The following is a 12,155-nucleotide window of genomic DNA, read 5'->3' on the forward strand; positions in this document are numbered from 1 at the left end:
GTTCCCAGCATCCACTAGGACGTCAGAGAAACAATATAAGATGTTACACACAATATTGTTAATTGGGGAATAGTGACATGCCTAATTTCTAGTGAAACGTCAAGATGCTGTATGAAAGCAAAGCTGGGTACACATTGGAGCGATGTCGGGCCGATTTGCTGTTTCGTAATGACAAATCACCTACAGTGCGTACGGGTGGGAGCTAGCGATGGACGCTGGGTTTGATGTGCTACACATCAAAAAACCTAGCATTATCGCTAGCGATCTAGTTTATGCTAATGAAGGGCGGAACATGATTATTCCATCCTTCATTACAGAATCATAGGCATATCTATAATGAGTGCAGGTGCACATGGGCCCCTGGGGGAACACCCTGCACCCATATATATATATATCATACTTACCTCTCCGGCAAAGACACTGCAGAAATCACCGGGAAAATGGAAGGCACAAGCGCCATGTTCCCGGAGCCCTGCGCATGCACCGTAGATTCTGGCACAGTGAGTCACTCACCAACTGCGTCTGGGAGAGGAGGCTCCTACATGCATAGCGCACATGGGCACACTTCCTCTCTTAAGCCACCTCTGCTCAGAATCTATGGGCAGTTCTATCCAACACTATGTAACCAACCCCCTTCTCATCTCCTTTTCAAAAATAAAACATGGAAGCACCTAAAAGTGTTGTAGCAGATATACACTGTCTTTCATAACACAAGGGGCATTACTAATACCTTGAATCCTTTTTTTTGTATAATATCTGCCTGCCTACTTTCAGTTGCTCCTCATGCCTACACACAGTCAAGGCAGCCATTTTGTCAGCTGACCCAATATTCTTGGGAACAAAACCAATCAATTCAGTCAGAGACAGTGATGTAGTATGGAATCAGCACAGTCCATGTTGCCAGGAAAAGAAGGGGGACTCTACACACTTAGGTACAAGCTAGACAATACAATACAGCCAGTCTGTCAGCTGATACAATATACTTGAGAGTGCAACCAATCAATTCACTCAGAACCAGTGACATCACTGAGCCAATTCTTTGTTGTATGACACTAGCCATGGTATAATATTGCCAGAAAACACTTAACAACCAATAGGAAAACTGTACCTGTTTTTAGGCTCTGCAAATGGCGAAGAATTGTCTGTATCCACCTCCAGCGCATTGTCGATCTCCGCCTGAGTTTTCTCATAGGCCTTTCTCTTCCTCTCGTTGAGGGACTTGGTTTCTATAGGGGGGAAGTCATAGTAGCCCTTTCGTTTAGCCTTGAGACGCAGTTTGTTGCGGTAGTGTTCAATGTCCGATTTCTGCTTAAGGGCTTTATTCACCTGGTGAAAGCAAGTAACATTGGTGAACTTACCATATGTTCATTTAAATATACCATTTATAGTGGCCACATTCTACAGTACATATGCCGTCTATACAGCTATTTATAAATACTACAAAACGCATTCTCATAAGGAACTGTCATCATAATTGTCATTTTCATTTAATTTATAGATATTTATTTTCTGTTATTAGTTTTAACAATAACTTGATTTCTCTGTTAAAGAAAAAATGAAGAAGTCCACTAGTATGTCACAAACACCCTCAGCTTACGTCCAGGGCCGGCAACAGAAATCTTGGGGCCCGGTACACTGATATCTCTGCGGCTTCCTCAACTTCCCTTTAGCCTCCCTCCCTTTTAAAGCAGAGGGTGGTTTTAAAAAAGGGGCTCACCACAGCCCGGATCTCTCTTGTCTGCAGGGAGCGGAGTTGGACAGCGGTGGGGCTACGGGTGGCTTCTGTGGGAGCTTTTGACTCAGACTGTCAATGAGCCTGGCAGGTGGTTTACCAGCTCGGATACCCATCTCTTTGACTGTGACAGGGACAGACAGGGAAAGCGGCAGCGCAATGATATGCGTAATGACAGCAATACAGCACGGACCACAGGGACTTGACCAAGTGGCAGGGTAAAAGAGGGGGAAGGGGTTTGGGGGCCTGTTAATTGTTTTCTTACTTAAATTGAGCAGTTGGAGGGTACACTTCAAAAAGCATTATTAGGAGCTGAGGCTCCATCTTTTGTGCCCCTGATCTTCAGCTAGATAATGTAGAAAATATTATAGTGACTACCATATAATGCAGAGAATATTATATTGAGCATCATATATAACAGAGAGAATCAGTGATCACCATATAATACAAGAAACATCGTAGTGACCTCTATATAATACAGAGAGCATCACAGTAACAGCCCGATAACAGAAATCATTGCAATGATGGCCAGATAATATAGAGAGCATTGTAGTGGCCACCATATACTGCAGAGAGTATTGCCGTTACAACCATAAAAGACAAGAGAGCATTGCAGTAACCACAATATAATATAGGGAGTGCTTCTGTAATACTGTATACTGAGAATCACCACCAGTATATAGTATTACAAAAGTGCCGTGGCACAGCTGTCAGTGACATATGCTGAGAATTATATGCTTTGCCAAGGATTGCACAAGAGGTACTGTGCAGCTGTCAGTGACAAATACTGAGAATTAGATGCTTTACAAAGGATTACACAAGAGGTAATGTGAAGCTGTTAGTGACATATACTGAAAATTAAATAAAGCATACAGAATTACATAATTGGTGTGGTGCAGCTCTCATGGACATTTATACACCTTTCACACAGAAAATTAAATTCCTGGGTGAAGAAGTTCTACCCGGTAATTTGCAGAAAAACACGGGTCCTTTTTCTGTGTTAAAGGGTCAACCCGGGTTGAAATTCCCGGGATTTCGACCCAAGAATTTACCAGGGTTGAAGACCCGGGAATTTTGATCCGGGCTGACCCTTTCACACAGACGAAATACCCGTGTTGATCCACAAGTTACTTGGAAGAAATTCTTGACCCGGTAATTTGCTTCTCTGTGTGAAAGGGGGGGTCAGGCAGAGACCGGCAAAACGACCCGGCACTGAAATGTATTGAAAAGGGTATTACTGAGAATTACATCCACTATACAGGAATATAGAACTGTTGGCTAAAGGTCCATACACACTTAACGATAAAATGAGCGACGTCGCTCATTTTCCCCCTCCTTGAGCGACGCCGCTCATTTTATCGTCAAGTGTGTATGCCGCCAGCAATGACCGATGCGTGGCCCCGCGGGTCGGCAACGATCGTCGCTGTCGGTAGGGCATGCATGAAGGATGTGGACTTTCGTCCACGACCTTCATGCAGGGCTGGCGGAGGCGTGACGTCACTGAGCGATATGAGCGGTCATATCGCTCAGTGTGTACAGGCGGCCCGCTGACCGGCCGGCCCGGGATGGGAAAACATTAGACGATGTCGCTCACAGAGTGACATCGTCTAAAGTGAACGGACCTTAAGAGTCATTATTGCAGCTAGTCTGTGGGTTACAGCTCCCAGCTCAGGTTCTGCCAAAAAATAGCAACAATGTAATTTGAGTGACAAGCTGCAGAGTTTAACCCTTTCTGTGACTGCTGCACGGGGATCACACAACCTCTATTCCAGTGATTTTCAACCTTTTTCAACTCGCAGCAAACCGACAAGACTTTAAAATTGCCAAGCCACACCATCAGTGCCCCATGGGATAAAAACCCCATACACACACATTGGCCCCCACAGCAATTAAACAAACACACTGGCCCCCACAGAAGTGCAAACACACTGGCCCCCCACAGTAATAAAACAAATTTATAATAATGCCATACACTGTCCCCCAGAGTAATTCAACCACACACTGCCTCCCCAACTAATTTCACCTCCAACTTAACCTGGTCACTATTTACTCCTTATTTATAACTGTATAATGCAGAAGGTGTCATCAGGACCACGTCTAAAATTCCCCACCAGCAGTACAAAATTGCCAATTCATATATGCACAACTCCATATTGCATAAACATTGTCCCCCACAGTAATGTCACACTGCCCCCCCAATAGAACTTCCACTCACTGCACCCCCCCAGTAATTCCACACACTGCCCCCCCATAGTAACTCCACGCAATGTCTGCCCCCACCCCACAGTAACTCCACACATACATAATTAAAAAATATATATAAATAACCTGTAGCCAGGTCCGGTACTACCCGCTCAGCAAAGGGATGCAGTGCAGGTAGACGCCAGGGAGGAGAGGCGCTTTCCCTGCACTGCATCCCCGCTGCTGCGCCTGGCCTTCCTGCTGCTGCTGCTGGCTGCTGTGCCTGTCACTGTATGACAGGCAGCGGCGTCGGCAGGTTAAAGCCTCCTCTCCCCTCCTGTAACAGTGACTAAGGGCGGGATGTACTAAGCTGTCCGGCCGCGTTAACTGCCTTTTCTACTCTCCCTTTGACATTCTCCACAGTAACTGTTCTCCTCCCTCAGCGGGCACTGCCGTTCGCTCCCCGTTGTTTTCTCCCCAGGCCTCCCCTCGCTGGTATTACACTTGCTCCGCCTCTTCACCGCCGTGGCCACTCAGACATCCCGAGCTGTGGCATGTGCGCATGCCCAAGAAAATAGAAAAAGGGGGAGCGCGGCATCAACAACACTGAGACCTGAGTGGCCGCGGCGGTGAAGAGGCGGAGCAAGTGTAATACCAGCGAGGGGAAGCCCAGGGAGAAAACAACAGGGAGCGTATGGCAGCGCCGGCTGGAGGAGGAGAACTGTTACCATTGAGAATGTCAAAGGGAGCGCAGTGAAGGCAGTTAACGTGGCGGGACAGCTTAGTACATCCCGCCCTAACTGATCGGACGAAGGGGGCGAGCCTACACAGAAAGGGGTGGGGCTACATGGTGAAAAGGGGCGTGGCTACACAGTACCACAGAGGACATGCTGCTCCAGTTCCTGCAAGCCAGACTGATAAGTGAAGGGAGAGTAAGTGTGTGTGTGTGTGTGTGTGTGTGTGTGTGTGTATTTATGTATGTGTGGGAGGGGGGGGGGGATGTGAATAAATCACTTCTGTGGGTGTTATTTGTAAGCTGCGCTACTACTGGGGGCATTATTTGTAAGCTGCACTACTACTGGGGGCATTATTTGTAAGCTGCACTACTACTGGGGTGTTACGTGTACGCTGCGCTACTACAGGGGGCGTTACGTGTAAGCGGCGCTACTAATGGGGCATTACGTGTACGCTGCGCTACTACTGGGGGCGTTATGTGTAAGCGGCGCTACTACTGGGGTCGTTATGTGGAAGCGGCGCTACTACTGGGGCATTATGTGCAAGCAGCGCTACTACTGGGGCGTTATGTGTAAGCTGCGCTACTACTGGGGTTGTTATGTGGAAGTGGCGCTACTACTGGGGCATTATGTGTAAGCTGTGATACAACTGGGGCGTTATGTGTAAGCAGCAACACTACTGGGGGGTGTTTTAAATGGGGGTACTATTGTGTGGCTACGTCCCTTCTTTGTGAGACCACATCCTTTTATTGACAAGCTCTGTCCCTTTGTACAGTATGGGAGGGCACAAATTTATAGTTTGCAGGGGGGCGCCGAACACCCTAGCACCGGCCCTGCCTGTAGCTGTTAAATCTTTCCCTCTCAGTGGTGGGAAAAGTGAGGAGCACTGAGGGGATGGACCAGGCAGTTACAGCAGCAGCACGGAGCAGCAGTGGGTGGGCGGGCCGGGGCACTCCAGGCAGGAATGCGATGTATCGTGCGTGACCTATGACTCACCATACTGTAGGTCATGGGTGGCTCGCGGAAGTGCACAGCACAGCCGAGCCGGCTACTGATTGCGGCAGCAGCCGTGCTGGCATCTCTGGCAGGCAGCGAAGGACTCTCTGGTGGGCGGCGCGCAGCATCTCTGGCAGACGCTTGCGAGTGTGCCGTGGCACATCGGTTGAAAAACACTGATCTATTCATAGGGATGAATTCAATGAGGCAAGTTGTTCTGACCTAACGAGCAAGTGCAGGTATATGCATATGTTACGGTAACGTTGGATTCAGATATATTTTCTTGCAACACACTGTATACATAGAAACATGGGGGATCATTCCAAGTTGATCGTAGCCCTGCAAAATTTTGCAGGGCTACGATCATGACAATAGACATGCGGGGGGACGCCCAGCACAGGGCTATCCCGCCCCGCATGTCAGTGCCGGCTCCCCCCGCAGAAGTGCAAAAGCATGACACAGTGGCGAAGCTTTTGCACTTTAGGAGTAGGTCCCGACCAGCGCAGCTTTATCGTGCTGGCCGGGAGCTACTCGTCGCTCCCCGGCCCACAGCGGCAGAGTGTGACGTCACGCAGCCGCTGTGGTCCGCCCCCCGTACGGTCCGGGCACGCCTGCGTTGGCCGGACCGCGCCCACGAAACAGCGGCCATGTGCCTCCGTTCTGCCCCCCCTGCCCAGCGCAGGCGCATGCACAGTTCTGACCTGATCGCTGCACTGCGATAAACTGCAGCATGTGATCGGGTCAGAATGATCCCCATAGTATTTTACTGCAGATAGGAACCAAAGGGCCCATCCAGTCTGCTCTTTAGTGTTAAGGAATTAGATATAGTTCGGGGGTCTGGATCTGGGGGGGGGGGGGGGGGTTCGGACAAATTAATTGCTTTCTTTCTTAAACTGAGCAGTTGGTGCACTCACTTTCAAAGCAGTACTGGCACTGCAGCTACATTTTTTGTATCCCTGATCCCTGGGGCCACCCTGAACCTCGGGAGCCCTACAAGGGCAGTGGCGCCGGAGGGGGGGGGCAGGTACCATTTACCCGGGCCCAGGTCTGACGGAGGACCCCCCCTTACATGCCAGCAGCAGTTCTTCTCCTCAGCCCAGCACATGGTAGGGATGGCCATCGACCATCGATTATTCAAAATCATTGATGTTATGGTCGATGTAGAATACTTTTGCCATCGATGGGGAAGAACCAGATTGTTTCCCTCCATCGATGGAAAGGTATAACCAAATACTTTTTTTTTTCCGAATGTGGTGCCAGGACACGGAGCATAGCTCCACCCCCTGACACCCACTAGGTTCCGCCCCCGGTTTTCATTGGTCCGCGGACCAGTAAGCACCTTTCAGTGGTGGCCATCGAGTGGTGCAAACCATCAATGGTTCACCATAGATGGTTTGTGTACCATCGATTGTTATTGTCAATGGTATCATCGATGGCAACAATCAATGGACACCTAACCGACGGCCATCCCTAGCACATGCTAGACCTCAGTGTGGCCAGGGAGGAGCTTAAAGTACTATTTTTTTGTATTGCAGGGCCACACCTCCTGTGATTAGGCCACGACCCCTGAAACGTACCTGGGCCCGGCCAGGCTCTCTACTGACCAGTGCATGGGTGTACCCTTTGTCCCCCCTACTGCAGGGCCTATATATATAGTAAGCACCACTATGGCATACTATTTAGGTTTATGGGCCTGATCTGAGTGTGAACAGAAGTGACATGGGTGGTCATTCCGAGTTGATCGCTAGCTGTCGTTGTTCGCAGCGCAGCAATCAGGCTAAAAATCTGCATTTCTGCGCATGCGTACGGGCCGCAGTGCGCACGCACAACGTACTTTCACACAAAACTATGCAGTTTCACACAAAGTCTAGCGACGCTTTTCAGTCGCACTGTTGATCGTTGAATGATTGACAGGAAGTGGGTGTTTCTGGGTGGTAACTGGCCGTTTTCCGGGAGTGTGCTAAAAAACGCAGGTGTGTCAGGCAAAAACGCAGGCGTGCCTAGGGAAACGGGGGAGTGGCTGGCCGAACGCAGGGCGTGTTTGTGATGTCAAACCAGGAACCAAACAGACTGAAGTGATCGCAAGTAAGCAGTAGGTCTGCAGCTACTCTGAAACTGCTTGAAAAATGTCAGCACTATTCTGCTAACCTTTCGTTCGCACTTCTGCTAAGCTTATATACACACCCAGAGGGCGGCGGCTTAGCATTTGCACTGCTGCTAAAAGCAGCTAGCGAGCGATCAACTCGGAATGAGGGCCATGGGACGCAGTAGGAGGTATTATAAAGTAAGCACATCTATGGCATAGTATACAGCATTGTGGGCTGATCTGAGTGTGACCAGGGGTGATGTGGGATGCAGTAGGGGGTGTTATATAGTAAGCACCACTATGGCCTAGTATACAGCATTATGGGCCTGATCTGAGTGTGACCAGTGGTGATGTGGGATGCAGTAGGAGGTGTTATATAGTAAGCACCACTATGGCATAGTATACAGCATTATGGGCCTGATCTGAGTGTGACCAGGGGTGATGTGGGATGCAGTAGGGGGCAGGGTTGGACTGGCCCACAGGGGTACCAGGGAAACCACCGGTAGGCCCCACGGCCTGAAGGCCTACTCCTTCCTCTAGGAATCAGGGTGGTCATTCCGAGTTGATCGCAGCCAGCAACGTTTTGCTGCTGCTGCGATCAACTAGCACACGCCTATGGGGGAGTGTATTTTAGCTTAGCAGGGCTGCGATTGCCTGTGCAGCCCTGCTAAGCTAAAAAAATTTCAAGCAGAAGTAGACCAGCCCTGGACATACTTACCCTGTGCGACGATCTCTACAATGCTGGAGCCGGCTTTGACGTCAGACATCCGCCCTCCGTTCTTCTGGACACGCTTGTGTTTTCAAATCCACTCCCCGAAAACGGCTGGAAACACTGCGGTGACGCGCAGGTCTGCCTTCATCCTATCAATCTTCTTTGCGGTTCCTTCGGTAGAAACGACGTAACCCGGCGACCCCTGTCGCCGGACAACGTCGCGCACTGCGGCCGCTGCTCATGCGCATTCCGGACCCGTTTGCACCGCAGCAATAAACCGCTGCGTGCGAACGAGTCAGAATGACCCCCACAGGTTCCAGACTATGCACTTGTATTATAGATGGTAGATATGTTGCATTACACTGCTCTAAACTATTGTGTATTTCAAGCCTCTGTGGAGGCTGACCACACCCCCTTTGTAGGCTGGCCACACCACTAGGTATTGGCCACTATAACTGCATTCCCCCGGTGGGCCCTTCATGTCCCATTCCGACACTAGTAGGGGGTGTTATATAGTAAGAACCACTATGGCATAGTATACAGCATTAAGGGGTCTATTCATGAAGCAGTGAAAACTGTGGAGAAGAGCCAATCAGCACTGAAGTAACATTTATAATTTGCATACTATAAAATTATACAGAGAAGCTGATTGGTTGCCATGGGCAACTTCTCTACTCTTTTCACTGCTTCATGAATAAACCCCTAAGTTCCTGATCTGTGTGAGCAGGGGTGATGTGGGACCAATAGGAGGTGTTATATAGTAAGCACCACTATGGCATAGTATACAGTATTATGGGCCTGATCTGAGTGTGACCAGGGGTGATGTGGGACGCAGTAGGAGGTGCTATATAGTAAGCTCCACTATAGAGCATTATGGGCCTGATATGGGACGCAGTAGGAGATGTTTTATAGTCAGGGTCAGCAACAGAAACCTTGGGGCCCGGTACACCAACAGCTTTTTTAAAGCAAAGGGTGACTTAAAAAAAAATATATAAATATATATATATATATATATATATATATAACTACCACACACTGCCAGTTAGTGTTGTTTTCAGTCTTCTGTAGTGCCAGCCAGGGAGGGCATCTTTAGGGAGTCGACTACACCAATCAACTACAAGAAAACATCGAAGTCCACCACCATGCACCAAGACCTAGCAGACAAGCTGAACCACTTTTATTGCAGGTTCGCAAAAAAAGTCCCCTGCGACCCAAACAATCACCTCTAAGATGCCCCGAACACCGATGGCCAACTCCAGGCACTGCAAGTCACCCAAGAAAAGGTGGAGGCACCGTTCAAACGGGCCAAACCCAGGAAAGCTCCGGGTCCTGACGGAGTGTCACCATCTGCCCTGAGAGCATGTGTGGGTCAGCTCGCCCCCATATTCACCAAGATATTCAACAAATCGATGAAGCTACAGAAAGTCCCTTCCTGTTCAAAAGGTCCACTATCGTCCCGGTCCCCAAGAAACCATCTATCACGAACCTGAACGACGACAGGCACTGACATCTGTGGTCATGAAAACGTTCGAGCATCTGGTCTTGAATCACCTGAAAACTGTGACTGGCCCCCAACTGGACCCCCTACAGTTTGCCTATCGATCTAATTGGTGTGTCGAGGATGCAGTCAACCTGTTTTACCTATGAGCCTGCACTACATTCTACAGCACCTAGACTTTCCCGGTACCTATGTGAGGGTCCTGTTTGTCGATTGTAGCTCGGCCATCAACACAATCTTCTCCAGAATCCTCCTCTCCAAATTACTTCGCCTAGTGGTCCCAGAAGCTACCTGTTCCTGGATAGCAGACTTCCTGACAGATAGGACACAGGAGGTGAAAGCGTGGGAATTCACCTCTCAAGTGCGGTCCATTAGTACAGGGGTCCCTCAGGGCTGTGTCCTTTCACCCCTGCTCTTCTCCCTGTACACAAATGACTGCACCTCAGAGGCACAATCAGTAAAGATCATCAAATTCGCCAACGACACCACCGTCATCGGCCTCATCAAGGACGGGGACAAATCGGCCTACAGACGAGAAGTAGACCGGTTGGCCCAGTGGTGCAGCCACAACAACCTTGAGCTCAACCCCCTCAAAACTGTCGAGATGATAGTGGACTTCAGGAAGAATCCGCTAACGATTGCTGACAGTGTGGTATCGCTAGTGGACTCCTTGAAGTTCCTAGGGACCACAATCTCCCAGGACCTTAAATAGGGGTCCAATGCTGATGCCACTGTCGAGAAAGTGCAGCAGAGGTTGTACTTCCTCAGACAACTAAGGAAGTTCAACATCCCGCAGTCCTCTTCTATTCCGCGATTGTGAAGTCGGTACTGTGCTCATCGATACTGGTATGGTACGGTTCCGGTAGCGCGAAGGACAGATGCAGGCTCCAAAAGGTGGTCAGAACCGCAGAGAAGATCATCGGGGCTGACCTTTCCTCAGTCCAGGACCTGTGCAGAGCTAAAAAGTGGGCAACGATAGTAAAAGACAAGCTATACCCCGGCCACAATATGTTTAACTTGCTTCCTTCAGGCAGGCGTTACAGGGCCGTCCCTGGTGGGTCCACCAGAAGCCTCAAAAGTTTATTTTCCCCAAGCGGTCTGCCTGCTGAACTCCTGAGCATTGACTGACTAGAGTGAGTGTAACTCACTTGTGTCCCTACGGTATACCTATCTGTATACCTTTACTTGCCCTCCTTCACCACCTGCTTATCTGTTACCTACTTGGCTGTTGTATACAAACCGAAGACAAATTCCTAGTATACGGAAGTATAATTGGCCAATAAAGCTGATTCTGATTAGTGGTGGGGCTACTGCAGCTGCCTTATAGATTCTGTGCTGGCGTTTCCCATCCAGTCCTGGCTGTTTCTTTACTTAAATGGCCAGGCCATGGCCCGGGACAGGCAGTAAACTGCTGGTGCAGCATAATGACGTCACACGTCATTAATATTATGCACAATGGGCGGGATGGCAGTAACCGTAAAGGAGGAACGGTGGGTTTTCACCTAAGGTGCAGGTGGCCGTAGGAGTGTAAAATTTTCTATTTGACAATGTGGCACTGTTTTTCTGCCCCTGAACCATGGGGCCCCTCTGAACCTCGGGCCCCAAGGACTATGTGTGAATATACACATTTTTCTGTGTGCATCGAATGAGTGATGTACTATACGTCCGATTTACTTTCAATTCATTCATAGATGCCAAATGTCTTTAATTGTTTCACTTTGTGATTACTATTGGTCAGTATGCTGGATGGTCCTGCATTTGTTCTTATATGGATATTGGGAAACTGGAGGTCCTGAACACGTCCCTTTTATTATTTGGTTTCAGTATATTCTATTGGTTTTGTAATACAGAGTATATATACTTACAGCCAAGGGCATAGCTGCCATAGGTGCAGGCAGTGCACCTGCTATGAGGCCCAGGGCTGAGAGGAGCCACCTTCACTACATACTTGCCTACCTGACCCTCTCCATGAGGGAGAAAATGCTCTGTTCCTGGACTTTCCTGGTAATGTATGATTGCCATCACCTGTGGTTAGCAAGTTAATTGATAAGAAAGGTGTTTTACCACAGGTGATGGCAATCATACATTACCAGGAAAGTCCAGGAACAGAGCATTTTCTCCCTCATGGAAAGGGTCAGGTAGGCAAATATGCTTCACTATCATAGTTCATACTTGCCTACCTGACCCTCTCCATGAGGGAGAAAATGCTCTGCTCC

General features: G+C 49.1%; 1 protein-coding gene across 4 annotated transcripts in view; it reads right to left on the reverse strand.

The window, feature by feature from the left end:
• KIAA1549L (KIAA1549 like) overlaps positions 1 to 12,155 on the reverse strand; it is a 477,170-nt gene that overhangs the window by 156,421 nt on the left and 308,594 nt on the right. For all 4 annotated transcript variants that reach the window (XM_063944516.1, XM_063944515.1, XM_063944513.1 and 1 more), the window contains one exon: positions 1,109 to 1,326. In XM_063944516.1, the coding sequence (XP_063800586.1) occupies positions 1,109 to 1,326 (218 nt within the window). The remainder of the gene's footprint in view (positions 1 to 1,108; positions 1,327 to 12,155) is intronic.

This window comes from Pseudophryne corroboree, chromosome 11 (genome assembly GCF_028390025.1).
Source record: "Pseudophryne corroboree isolate aPseCor3 chromosome 11, aPseCor3.hap2, whole genome shotgun sequence".
NCBI lineage: Eukaryota > Metazoa > Chordata > Amphibia > Anura > Myobatrachidae > Pseudophryne > Pseudophryne corroboree.